Genomic DNA, 14,413 nt, shown 5'->3' on the forward strand with positions numbered 1-14,413 from the left:
CTGCCGGATGTTTCTTTAGCGAGGAAAAAACCCCGAAACCAAACCCACCCAGAAAGAAAGGTTGCATTTTTTTTCCTCCGGAGCAATCAGACAACCGGAGTTCGAATTCTCCGACAGTGTTTCCCGGTGCCTTCGTCGGAGAAAAGAAACTTCCGATCAAAACTAACAGCCCGGTTGGGTGCCTAGCTCTAGGTAGAAAAAATGAAAAAGTATGGATTGCTGCTAAGACAACCACAGCAGAAAAAACCACCACGGCCTCCACCTCCTACGGCGCTAGGATTCGGCGACGAAGACGAAGACGACGTGGAGAAGGAGATTTCTCGGCAGGCTGCTAAGAACAAATCTCTCAAAGATGTAAGTAAGCTTTTTCAATCACTGTCTTCTTTTTTTTTTGTTACTTTCTTTTATTTACTGTATATTTTTTTCTTTTAATTGTTAAGATTGAGGAGCAGCATAAGAAAGCATTAGAAGAAGACCCATCAGTGTTTGATTATGATGGAGTTTATGACGAGATGAAACAGAAAATTGCTCAGCCGAAAGCCCTAGATCGCCAAAAGAGAGAGGTATTTTGACTGTATCAGCACATTTCATTAGGTATTCGCGGTGCATTGCCCCTCCACGGTAATCACGGTAATTACCATGGTGGGTCTCATTTTATGTGAGTGAAGAAGCAATGCACTGGGAGTAGGTATTTAAAAGTTTAGAAGGGGTAAATTGAGTGATGATTATGTTTGTTTCTTTTTCAGTCTAAATATATCAAGACTTTGATGGGGAAGGCAGAAGAACGAAAACGACAACATGATGTAATATTTGAGAAAAATCTTGCGAAAGAAAGAAGTAAAGAAGATCACTTATTTGCAGACAAGGATAAGTTTGTTACAGCTGCTTATAAGAGGAAACTTGCAGAGCAGGAGAAATGGATGGAGGAAGATCGTTTGCGCGAACTTAGAGAGGAGAAAGAGGATGTATGTATAACTTTTTCTGCTCCTAAGATTTTGCTGCACATTGCCACTGCTTGGTCCTCATTGGATATAATCTCATCTCTTAATTAAGCCATCACTGTTTTGTTAATGCTTTCCATGCTCTCAATGACTAGATCTGCTGATTCGCAAATGCTAGTAGTATTGCATCTGTTTGCTGTCATTTGAATGTTTTTGTTTATGCTACTATTTCTATACACTGAGATGTTTCTGTAGCTAGTTGGCAATGAATCATGAATAATGCAACTTCGTAATATAGATAGAGTTCTTAAACTGTCATGTGAGTTGCTGATGGATTAGTGTGAGTTGGAGTTTTTGCATTTGAGATAATGTTGGTCGTGCGATTATTCTGGACTAGTTTTAAGCTCAGGGTTCCCTCTAGATCTGTGATAGCACCAAGGAAGTAACACATCAAGGGTCTGTATTTGTCTGCGTAAAAGAACATAAAACAGGTTTTATTCTAAATTAGTTCAACTTATGTTTAGTCTAGTGCTGGATTCCAACAGATTTTATGATGTAGAATATAGAAGCCTTGTTATAGCTGTTAAAATATCTCTAGGAGATTAGCAGTAATGCTGCATATCAGTTGATTGGCTCAAGCTTCGATGCCTTGAGGGGAGAGGATTTTTTTTATAATAATCGATTGTTTTAATCAAAAGGTAGTCATTTAGAAGATGACCCCTGAAAAGGTGAATGACTGTCTATAGGAAAATGAAATGTCTGCGTTACAAATGAGATAAGAGGAAACATAAAAAAACATAATAGGAAAGAGCAACTGAATTAGTGATGTCTATTTGTCCACATCTGAATATTGTTTGCCCTACAAATGAGGGGAGAGATTTAGAATATATTTCCTCAACTTATTGGGGAATTGATCTTAGGACTGCAGTCCTGTTTATGAAAGAACATTAATGACTTGGTATTTCCTTCATTGTGTTTGATACATGTACAACTAGAAATTTATGAATCCAAAGTTGATCGAACTAACCACACCTCACTTTGTAGGTATAGACAGGAATTTGGTTAAAAATATCATAAAACTGAAAGCATTGCATTTTGATTAGCATAGAACAAGGCTGCTTTGTTGACACAAACGCAAACTGCCTGTCTCTACCCTTGGTCAAGGGAAGGTGATTTTTATTACCCCTCATCATTCAGGCATTGTAGATTTAAAAGATGGACCACAAAGTGGCTTAATGCCTGGTGAGGTTACATATGCTTCTATCAAATTCAATGCTAAATCAAGCAAGGTTAAGGTGGTTTTAAGTTTGTACTAGAAACTTGTAGTTTGTGGGTGGCAAATTGACCTGTCTACATTCCTAGTATAGACAAAGATTGTTGAAGCTAGGGAATATGATGGCATTAGCAATTAGGCAGTTTTGCTAGAGATGAAATCTCTGTATTTGCAGCCTAGTTAGGTTGTGTTCAATTCAATTTGGATGCAATCAGCCAATTAGAAAGCATTGAGGTTTTGTTCAATACCATGTATGAAATGCAATGAAGGTTGTAGTATTCAAAGATGCTTTGATTTTGTTTGCCAATCTTCTTTGAGAAATCTAGCTCACAGTAACTTTTATATGAGAAATGAAGAACTTTGAATTGTGCATGGGCTTTTACTTGATGTCTTTGAACAAAAGAAATCTCTCTGTGATTTATGGGTTATGAAATGGACCGGTGAGATGTTTGACTAATTTTCCATTGCCTATGAGATAAATCAAACTAGTGTAAGTTTCAGTAATGTTTTCTGGAGCTGGGTTCCTGGGTTGCTACAACGATCGTGATTTTGATAATAGTTTGTGTGTGTTTGGTATTGTGGTGCATGATACTTTTCAAAAGTGTTTTTCACTTGAAAACGTATCAAAATATGTTTTTTTATTTTTGATATCATCACATCAAAATCATCGAAAAGCACTAGAAAAAACATCAAATTGATGTTTTTTCAAGTGAAATACACTTTTGAAGCGGATCTAAAAGCAAAAGCTACTACACTCTCAAATACTTAACTAAGACTGAGATTGGTTTTTAAATGGTCTTTCGGAAACAAAAAACTGAAGGTTATAAACAGTTTTTGGTTTCCTTAAAATGGAAAACCAAAATTGGGTAATGGTACCAAACATCCCCTTAGTTTTCATTGCTTCATGCCCAGCTTTGATTATTTAAGGCTTAGCTTTAGCGTGTGGTGTGTGTTTCAAGACTTGGTATGCTGTGCTTTGTTTCAAGTGCAGTCAAATGAATATCAAATGTAAGGTATAAATGTTAATATAGTTTTGAACTGATCATATCACTTGATAAAGCTTATATGTTTGTGCTGATAAGAAACATCCTGTGCTGTTTGGTGAGTTGCCAACTGAGATGTGTATGTTTTCTTGTTTTAAAGGTTACTAAGAAGAGTGACTTGAGTGATTTCTATTTCAACCTCGGTAAAAATGTTGCACTTGGCGCGAAAGATTTACTGTCCAAGAAGCAAGAGAAACAAGATAAGCAAACTGAATTTAGGAAGCCAGAGAAGCCAGAGAAGCCTTATGATAAAGTAGCTGGTGAAACTTCTGACAGAAATCGTGCACTGACAGACTCAAAGTTTGCATTGGATTCTTCCAGTGTGAAAGAGGCACATCAAAAGGGAACTTCCCCTCCAAGAAGAAGTTCTGAACCATTAGATCCGGAGCCAGTTTCTGATAAAGCAATTTCAGGCACTTCAACAGAAGTAAAAAATCCAGCTGAACAATCATCAGCCAATCAACTAAATCCTGATCATCATAAAAGAAATCAAGATGCACTGGCTGCAGCTAAAGAACGGTTTTTGGCACGTAAGAAGGCAAAGCAGCAGTGAAGTCTCTGTTTCTTTCTTGGGTATGTAATGTGATTGAGATGCAAGAGGAATTTTATTTTTATTTTTTTCCCTGTCCTAATTAAAGTCGTCAGTTTATGTAGATTGCATGTTTTCCCAAGGGTTACTGCTGGATGCTACTGTATGTCCATTTAGATCTTCGAACTCTTTCTTTACCATTGATGGCCTAAACGATGGAAGCGTTCAAATAAATCAATTTGACCGATGGCCACTGCAAGGAAAACTTTTATGGTGGTTGTTGTCTTGTGATCCGTCACATCAGTAGACCAATGTCCATTATTAGTTTATCAAGCGCATCCTTTTTCTGCCGACGATGAAGGTACGCTATTAGAAAATTCTAGAGAAATGCGAGTATCGTCATAAGATGGGAATGTATTGACGTTCTTGCTGAGTCGCATGATTTCACTTTGCCTACAGTTAAACGTGCTTTATTTGGAATTTCATGTTAACGTGATGAAAGATTAGATATGAACTTTGCCAGTTGTGAGTTGCCATTAGATCAATTGATGCAAAATTCTTGATCATGCCATCAAATAACTTTTAATGAAGTACATAACTATTTGGAAAGTTAAAAATCAAGCTTGATAAGTTAAAAATCAAGCTTGATAGAATTTTTATTTAAAAATAATTTTGTATTTAAAAATTAAAGATATTGGAAAAAAAAACTTGAAGAGAAATAATCTTGTATCTAAAAAATATGAAATGATATTATGAACTTAGTTAATTTTTAATAAGTTAATGTATGATCTGTTTTTATAAAGAAAGGTTTTGTCATAAACAACTTCTTGTTGAAGTTTGTATCTAAAAAAAATATAATATAAGCTTCTCTAATTACCTTAATAGATTGTTTTTGGGTTACGAACTATTAGATCTAAATTAGTAATTAATTGATATAAGTTTAATAATAAAATAAACTTATAAATAATGTTCAATGGATTAGGACAAACTTAAATTAAAAATAATTATTTAATATTAAATGAATAGATAAAATAGGATAATAAAAATAAAATTTTTATGCCAAAACTTCTTGTTTTTAGGCTGCAAGCTATTAAATCTAAACTAATAATTAACTAATATAAGTCTAATAATGAAATAAACTTATAAATAATGTTTAATGGCCCGGAAAAATTTAAATTGAAAATAATTATTTAATATTAAAAATAGGTAAAATAAAATAATAAAAATAAAAATTTTATGCTAAATTTTTTTCATGAAGCTTGAATATATGATTTTGATATATACGTGGGTGATTTTTAATCCTAGCTTTAATTATGTTCTCTCTATATGTTTTGAAATGTTAAGATGTTTAATTTCCAAAACAACTTGAATATAGAAAAATTTCATCTATGGTTTTATATATATCCCAAATCATGTACGAAAATCTAGTTTGAAGATTTGTCTAGAAATTTTATTTGACTTAAAATTTTATTAAAATATAATTTCATGTATCTAATATTTTTTTTATAAAATTTCAGCTTATTTTAATTTAATAGTTATGCTTATAGTTATGAATTTAATACATGCATGTGCTTTAGATTTAGACACCCTCTAGCGCTGTAACGCAGAAAGGACGTGATCCAGGGGCTGCAAAATAGCAGTCTTCTTATCTAAATTGTCCTCATCTACCCTACCCAAGGCAGATTTTATGGCTAAAATATCATTGTCTTGAACAAGGAACCGGCAGGGCTATATTACCTGTATTTCCACCTTGTCATGTAAATTTTTCCTTCGGTGACGAGATATCTTTGGTTTTTGTAACGATGGCTGGCAGGGTCTTGAAGGCAGCCTTCAAATAAAATAATTGGTCGCATAAAAACTCAAATCACCACAAAAACTACAAGGGCTCAAGGGCCTAAGGACCCATTGTCCAGCAGCACCGCAGATGAAAAGTTAGCATTGGGGGGCCGAAAACCCTTTCAAAAGTGTACGGCGGTCACAGAAATTTATTAAAAGTTGCTCAGAAGGTCAACTCCGATGAGAACAGCCAAGGAAGTACACAGTTGTCTGGTTTTCTGCTCGGAGCCAAGGCAAGTAGGCGGAAAGGAAGTCACTTTCACGTTCTAAGATGGTGCATGTGCCCATTGTCTCGGATTTACAAACCGCCAAGAGTCCTTTATGGTCCCCCCCCCCCCCCCCCCCACATTAGCTCACACGAGAAAGGAGCTGTTCTTTCATTTGCAAATGGTCCCAATCCAAATGCTACTGTGGAGACCTAAATAACCATCCACTGATTTAAGGACATTAATGGCTTCTATGAAAGGGTCCGATCTATCAACAATCTCTCTCTCTCACTCCCATCTTCGAAGAACGTTAATGATTAATGGCTTCTAATCCAGTGATCTTATCCTTGGCTTGCCATTCAGCATCTAGATGCCCTTTTTTTCATCTCCTTGAAGGCATGCACATTGACAGTTGTGATGTTTTGAATCATTCATTTAAAGCAAGAAGGGTCCGAAATTTTGTCACCCAAACCTACCTGGCACTGTCCCAAAAGGCCATACCGTCTCCTTATCAACAATATTACACCAAATTTAAACAAAAGATAATTGTTTGGCCACACTCTCTTCCCAAGGCACTAAGCAAGAACAAGTTGTTAAACAGCCATGGTTTCTGTTTCTTCTTCTTTGCTTTACTGTCTATCTCTCCTTTCCTTGTTTCCCATCATTTCTTCTTCCATAACAATCCCATTACAACATCCCCAAACAAACCAAATCCCGTTTCAAGATCAATACCAAAAGCTGAACCACCTTGTCACCACCTCCCTAGCAAGAGCCCGCCACCTCAAACATCCCCAAACTACCCCTGCAACCACCACCACCACCACAGCCCCTCTCTTCTCTCATAGCTATGGAGGCTACTCAGTTTCTCTCAGCTTTGGCACTCCACCCCAAACCCTCTCTTTCATCATGGATACTGGAAGTGACATTGTCTGGTTCCCTTGCACCTCTCACTACCTATGTAAGCACTGTTCTGTCTCCTCCTCCTCCTCACCATCATCAAGAATCCAACCTTTTATCCCTAAAGAATCCTCATCTTCCAAGCTTCTTGGATGCAAAAACCCTAAATGCTCTTGGATCCACCGCTCAAACATAAACTGCGATCAAGACTGCAGTATTAAATCCTGCCTCAACCAAACTTGTCCACCTTATCTGATCTTCTACGGATCAGGCACAACTGGAGGCGTTGCATTATCAGAAACTCTCCATCTCCATAGCCTATCAAAACCCAACTTCCTTGTGGGGTGCTCCGTAATCTCTTCCCACCAACCCGCGGGAATTGCTGGATTTGGTCGTGGACTTTCATCTTTACCGAGTCAACTTGGTCTAGGTAAGTTCTCTTACTGTTTACTCTCTCATAGATTCGATGATGACACCAAGAAGAGCAGCTCTTTAGTTCTCGACATAGAACAGTTAGATTCTGATAAAAAAACCAATGCCTTGGTGTACACTCCATTTGTGAAAAACCCTATAGTTGACAACAAAAGTAGTTTCTCAGTTTATTACTATTTGGGTCTCCGGCGAATCACCGTCGGCGGCCACCATGTGAAGGTGCCTTACAAGTACTTGTCACCGGGAGAGGACGGCAATGGTGGGGTCATCATCGACTCAGGGACCACGTTCACGTTCATGGCACGTGAGGCTTTTGAGCCACTGAGTGATGAGTTTGTTAGACAAATTAAGGATTACAGGAGGGTTAAGGAAATTGAGGATGTGATAGGGCTAAGGCCTTGCTTCAATGTTTCTGATGCCAAAACGGTGTCGTTTCCTGAACTGAGGCTGTATTTTAAGGGTGGTGCTGACGTGGCACTGCCAGTGGAGAATTATTTCGCATTTGTCGGTGGTGAGGTGGCGTGCTTGACTGTGGTGGCGGATGGGGTGGCGGGGCCGGAGAGGGTGGGTGGGCCTGGGATGATTTTGGGGAATTTTCAGATGCAGAATTTTTACGTGGAGTATGATTTGAGGAATGAGAGATTAGGGTTCAAGCAAGAGAAATGCAACTGATTCTTATTGTTAAAGATTTGTAATTGTTTTACCATGAACATTCCATGTGTACTACAGATGGAGGGGATAAAGGAAAAAATGTGGTAAATTTTATATTTATGTATTTATTTCTGGGATCTCTTGATGATCTTTAACATATACTATCTTCAAAATAAATATAAAAATAAATTCTCAGATAAAGATTTTTATTAAGGGAACCTAACGTGGTTTTTTTAAAAAAAATTAAGATTATTTATTTATTTAGTGTTGAGTTTTGAATTTGATTTAGACAAACCTGTATCTATACTTGCCTCAAAACTTGATTTTTTTATGTTTTTGAGTTTTAATCAAATCTAACTACATAAAATAATTTCTTATTTATTTAGGTTGATCATCAACAAAGTTTATGTTTATGTAAGATTGTTGCCCCCAAAAAATACAGAATTTTTATTATTGATTTTATAGTTGAGATCAATGCCATTGTGATCCCTAGTGGTAGCAAGGGCCACAACATATAGGAAGGAGCGTGACATTTGTTGTCCTTGGACATGTCGCACCAAAATAGTGCTGTCCTCCAAGAGATGTCCATGAAAATAAGCTTGAACTCAGCCCTAGCCTTGAGGTTGTTTGAGGTTGTTGAGGCCAAGATTTCCATCTACTGACTTGCAATTTACAAACAATACTTATCTAGTTGTTGCTTGATTCATTAACATGTAGTGTCTGATGATGTTCCAGAGCCTAAAATATTTATGTAATAGGTTATGTAGCTTGTGGGTATTGTTAATTAAGATATTCAAGTAAATAGTTTTCTTATCCTTAGCTCAAGAAAAACCAAATTAGTGATAAAAGATATAAGTAACAGCAAAAACAGTTTCAGTCAAAGGAATTTAAAAACCTTATAAAATTAGTAACTTTATAGGAAAGATAAAAAAAAATTAACTTAAAAAAACTTTAAATTTCAAGAGTAATCTATATTTATTCTTGTATTTTAGAATGATTGATAACATGAAATAAATATAAACTCTTAAGAAATAAAAATATTATAAACCTTTACTTACATGGTTCAAGAAGTATTTATATTTTATAAATCTTGTTATTTTTAAATAAAAGAATAGTTAAAAAGTACTTTGCTTTTGATATTATCAACAAGAAAAAAATATTCATTATATATCATTAATAAAATAGTAAATATAGTATATCTTTTAAAAGATTTTTTGCTTATAGGTAAAGAAATCATTATCTCATTTTATCAAACCCATGTTTTGTTAGTTTTTAATTGCCAAACCTAATTATTTTGGTTCTAGCATATCCAAACCTATCTTATTAGGAACCCTCTCAGGTTTTAAAAAAATATACTAAAATAAAATAATGACCTTATTAAAATCTATTTTAACGGTTTCTATATTTCAAGAGGGAGATTTATTAACGAAGAAATTACCTAAAAAATTAAATGGCTTGGATATTTTATTGTAGCTCAATTTATATTAAAATGTGTTTTGAACTATAGTAAAATTACTTACCATGTAGTCCAAAAAAATCATCTATTTTTTTTTTAATATAAGTCTTTTTTAGTCGATTTGTTTCTATTTAGTATTTCAAGTTATTATTCTAATTTACTTATAATTTTTTTTTGAAATTAAGTTTATTTTTAAAAATAAAAAATATTCATTTTATAATTATCTTGCCGATTTGTTCGGCCTTACATAATATCTTTTATAGAGTGAGTTTATTCAATCAATTTTATTAGTGTTTATTTTTTAAGTTATGAATTTTTTATAGTGTCAATTTATCTTTTATTTATTTAAATAAATAATTTTCATAATAAGATGGATATCTCATTTTATACTATAAAATATATTAATTTTGCTTGTATTGATTTTTTAATTTATACTTTAAGCTTTTTAATTTAAAAAATATATTGAAATAACTTGTATATTTAATATATTTTTTAAATTTTTTTCAAAAAAACATGGTTAAATGAAAGAGTATTGCTTGTTTGCCATAAGAAAAAAAGTTCAAAATCCAAAAAAAAACAAAGAATAATTTCAAATTTAAGGAAAATGAATCTAACTAATATAAGAAATATATTTTAATAAGTTCTGTCCCAATAAAGAGTGTGACCTTATCTTTAGACACCGTACATGACAAAAACGATTCACATGATACTCTGTGTTGTCCTATACCATGTCGGCTCGTGTTCCAAAGAAAGGTGTGTCCTAACAAAATCGAAAGTCAGAACGTCGAAACTCCCTCTTCCTTGCTTCATTTCTCTGTTATCCAACACCAGTCGTCGTCATCCACAGTTCACAAGGCCGAACATACACTACAAGAATCGAAGGTAAGCCAAGTTCTTGCCTCTTATGTTTTAAAGATAAGCTCACTTTGATTCGTATTGTGTCGTGTTTGCTCCCTCCCTCTCCCTCCCTCCCTCACTCTCTCTCTCTGCATATTTTAGGAGAAGACTATCATGGGTCTTGTTTAATGAAAACAAATATTTAGCAAATATCATTTGATAGTCTCGATGAGGTAAAATACTGATGTGGGTGTGACCATTTAGTTTAATCTAGTTCATAGAATGCTCCATGTCGCAGTTTTTGATAATTTTTCTGAAGAATACAATGAGAACAGTTGGTGCTTTGTGTAAAAATTACTGGTCAATACAGTTAAAACTCTATAAATAAATACCTTTGGATCCTTCAAATTTATTAATTAATTGAGATATTATTTGAACTTCAAATTTAAGTCGGATCAAACAAAAATATTGTTTCATCGAGGTTATTAACTTGTCAATTTATCGAAGGTATACTATAATTCTGTGTCAAAATGATAATCGTTGTAACTAGGAGTATTTGATAGTTGGCTTAGCAATACATCATTGGCTGTTTATGATATAGCATGCAGTTCGACAGCTTAAGAGCAGCTTGATCTAGATGCATTAAGAGATTATATGCTGAATTAAAAAGGGCTCAAAACAAATTGTTTATCAACTCAGAAAGAACTTATTATATGGTTTTGTAAGTTTCGTTTCTCAACTTCTTACCTTATTTGACCATACTTAGTTATGCATCCATCAGATTCAGAAACAAAACATGGCTAAGCACCAGGATTTTGTTTATTTTTTTGACAGAAATCTTACTGACAAACAACCTGACATGAGCACAATCGTTGAGATCCTGCATTTTTGCATACACAATTCTTTGGCATGCTGCTTGCACCATAGTTTGATAAAAAATCAACTAAGCATTGCTGACTGCCGTTGTTTCCACACCCCCCTGGAAATCTGGCCGTCTTTGGGCACCAGTGGATTTGACCTGCATTTTCAAAGAAAGAAAGAAAGGCACATATTCAATAATTTTTCAAACAAAAATTCATCTATCAAATCGTCAAGTACTATTCATCAGTACTTTGATCACTCCTAACCTTGAGTGGGAGTGAAGAGGCTTAATAGTGCGACCCAAGAAATCAAGAGAAAGACAATTGACTTCATTATCTTCGATTCTTTTATCTGAACTCTCACTTGTTGAAGATGCTAGAGCGTTTGTATTTCAAGTTCATGTATGCAACACAAATTTATAGGTGTCTTCACCTGCGACAAATTTAGCAATCGAATTATTTTAAGAGATTCTGTGATTATATACATGGAAACAAAATAGCTACTTACCTAATTTGGGAAAATTTAAATCTTATTGATGCTCTAAACATTTATTAGTTGCCTTCAAATATACAAGGAAATAAATTAATAGCCTCATCTAATCTTTAGTTTTGAATAATTTATTTGTATATGCATAATGTTTTAGACTTAGTGTGAATAAATTTTAGCTTAAACACTTTTAAAATCAACAGAATTGGATTTGTAAGGCATAGTTAGAGGGAAAACGAGAATGGAGTACACAGGAACTAAAGTTTCACCGCATTATAAAATGTCAGAGACCGTTGTGTTGGTTCTAGAAGACAATGGCCAATGTCTAATCTGTTGTGCTTGTTCAAAATTAACTTTCATCAATTCAAATTCCATTTTTAAGACAATAAATTATTGACTTCTCATTAAGAAGTGTTTTTTAGGACAATTGTTAAGAGTAATTTCATATTTATAATCAATCTCTATGTTTTTTTTTTTAGAATTTACTGTAAAAACTTAAAAATATTATCACATAAACTAACACTTATTTTATGTATTTAATTAAAATTTTTAACTCTTGAAAAGTAATGAGAAGATTTTGCTGGTGAAAAAACATATTTGTTTTTAGAATTAATGGAATAAAATTTAATAAAAAGAAATGGAATAAAATAAAATAAAATAAAATCTATGTTTTTGGATCGGGGCTTGGCTTGTTTATTTTGGACCATAAAAAGAAAATAACATGACCAAAGTTTTTTTTTTTTATTGCTTATATGGAAAAACAAATAGCTGCTTACCTAATTTGTGAGATTTAAATCTTATTGATTCTCTAAACATTTATTAGTTGTCTTCAAATATACAAGGAAAGAAACTAATAACATAATCTAATTTAATCTAATTTTTGTTTTTGGATCATTTGTTTGTATATGCATGGTGTTTTAGACTTAGTGTGAATAAATTTTATCTTCAACATTTTTAACATCAATAGAATTGAACTTGTAAGGTGTAATTAGAGGGAGAAAGAGAATCAATTACAAAAGAATTAAGGTTGCGTTTGGTTAATATTTCAAGATAGAAAAGACAGATAAAAGAAGAGATTTAAAGACAGATAAAAGAAGAGACTGAAACGTTGGAAGGATGAAGACAAAAACATAAAATAAATTAGTCTTCGAGACGTTTATGAAGAGAGCTTTTGTCTTTTTAAAACAAAAAGGACAAGGAGACATGTCCCTTGGCCGTCTATCTCTAATGCCTTCACATTGTGTTCTAGACTAGAACATGGTGTATCGATAAGATGCCCCTTCTTATGATAATTCTGGCTTTTCCTATGGTTCCAAATTGAAAATTAGTCCCGAACCAGTAGAAAGCTGTCATGTATCATATGAACCTCCCAGCAGGTTTACATGGCCAGCCTTAATAATTTTCCTGTCTTAATTTCTGCTGAGGAATTTTGTTGTGCCACTCCCAGTTCTCATTTTCACAGATCATTAATCATGCAACGAACTTTATCTAGGGCTTCAAATATATTGCAACCATTTGATCTAGTATAAGATTCTTGCTTCCTTGCATATTTTAGGCAAAAGAATTGGAGCCATGTACCATTTCCCTATGGTTTGAAACTTGATGCTGAAACTTTTGGTACTCATTTGCCTTTTTTCAGTGGATGGTTACTTATTTGTAAACAAGGACTTGGCAGATATCATGTCTTGTTAAAAGACATCCCAGAATCTTGAAGGCGCAGCTTAGCATGAATTTGGTTCTTAAACACGCTGCATAGCCTTGTGATAATGTTGAGGGACACTATTTTGGCACAAACCATATCAAATAAGATGAACTCTTTCTCATGCTTCAAGCTTGTTGCTGAATCTGGTTGCCATTCCTAGCAATGATAGTGTCATTTTTGTTGCTTTTAGTACCACCGAGGATGTTAGTTATGTTTCACTAGCGGCATATCACCAATCCCTTCTGGTTTACTAGCTCCTGTCTGCAGACTAGATTTTAAGCTTGATTCAACCCTCAACTCTTTTATTTGATGAAATTTTGATTTGGAGACTATTGGTTTCAAAAAATTCCCATAGCGATTGACATTATCATAGTTTGTAGCTTCCTCTCAGCCATCAGGATGTTGAGTGTCTCTATATTTGATTTAGGACCATTTCTCTTTTGATTTGAGCATGGCCTACAGCACTGGCAATGCTTTCATTGGGATGAATTCTTTATGCACATTATCTATCCTGCCTCCAACTATCTCAGGTACAATTTGTCTAAGAACTGCCTCATAAAGATTATTTTTGAGGAAGTTGCTAAATCCTGATCAACCACAAGTTGCTGCATTGTCAAAATTACGTGAGGCTTTGTGTGGATGCAATAAAAGCAGACATCTTAAACATGAGATAAAATTAATAACTAGTATATCTATTCACCCAATTCTGTGTCTTCCTATAATTTACTACAGGTGCGTGCTAGCTTGTTCTCTTTCTGAAGCTGGTCAAGCATGGGAAACAAACCCACGAAGCAAGAAAGAGAAGACGTGTTTCCGTTGGCCCAGGACAGGCAAGAGATTCTCTTGAAAGTTGTGCCTCCATTGGACCATGCTTATCTCCGGTGGCTTGCTCGTGATCTTGAGAGGGTTCATGGCTTTACTCCAGGAAATTGCCGGGCAGTGACGCCACCAGATCATTATATTGAATATATGCGATTGCAAGGGTGGCTGGATGTGAACTTGGATGATCCTGATCTGGGTCATTTGTTTCCAGGTAAATAGTCATGTAATCAAGGCAGGGGGTGATCCTCTCACAAAGTGTATTTAGGGGAATGGAATTTGCTGAGAAATTATCAAATTATTATACGTTTTGCTGTAAATGCATTGTAAGAACTTCGGATAATTTGTAATATCAGAAATCCCCAATGGGACAAGAAATTTTTCAGACAATCAGATATGCCGTCCTGGTAGAGCATTTTCGATGAGAAGTAGCAGTAGATGTGT

General features: G+C 34.4%; 2 protein-coding genes and 1 long non-coding RNA gene across 5 annotated transcripts; all 3 read left to right on the forward strand.

Moving 5' to 3' along the window:
* The first annotated feature begins 19 nt into the window (after positions 1–19).
* LOC105138689 (nuclear speckle splicing regulatory protein 1-like) lies at positions 20–4,338 on the forward strand. 3 transcript variants are annotated; one of them, XM_011044871.1, is made up of 5 exons: positions 20–354; positions 441–563; positions 747–965; positions 3,358–3,830; positions 3,912–4,338. In XM_011044871.1, exons 1-4 carry the CDS (start codon positions 202–204, stop codon positions 3,808–3,810), a joined length of 948 nt encoding a protein of 315 aa, XP_011043173.1. In that variant the 5' UTR covers positions 20–201; the 3' UTR covers positions 3,811–3,830; positions 3,912–4,338. The 3 variants fall into 3 exon arrangements, with proteins under 3 accessions (XP_011043173.1, XP_011043165.1, XP_011043156.1); XM_011044863.1 differs by having other exon boundaries at positions 3,903–4,337; XM_011044854.1 differs by having other exon boundaries at positions 3,358–4,318.
* Positions 4,339–6,016: 1,678 nt separating this feature from the next.
* On the forward strand, positions 6,017–7,945 carry LOC105138708 (aspartic proteinase nepenthesin-2-like). The gene has a single exon (XM_011044880.1). The coding sequence runs from the start codon at positions 6,432–6,434 to the stop codon at positions 7,827–7,829; it is 1,398 nt and encodes a 465-aa protein (XP_011043182.1). The 5' UTR covers positions 6,017–6,431; the 3' UTR covers positions 7,830–7,945.
* A 1,996-nt stretch (positions 7,946–9,941) lies between these two features.
* On the forward strand, positions 9,942–14,384 carry LOC105138718 (uncharacterized). Its single transcript, XR_844840.1, has 2 exons — positions 9,942–10,146; positions 13,883–14,384. It is a non-coding gene; the product is annotated as an uncharacterized LOC105138718 (long non-coding RNA).
* Positions 14,385–14,413: the final 29 nt, after the last annotated feature.

The sequence above is a fragment of the Populus euphratica genome, unplaced genomic scaffold (assembly GCF_000495115.2).
Source record: "Populus euphratica unplaced genomic scaffold, PopEup_1.0 scaffold3.1, whole genome shotgun sequence".
Lineage (NCBI taxonomy): Eukaryota > Viridiplantae > Streptophyta > Magnoliopsida > Malpighiales > Salicaceae > Populus > Populus euphratica.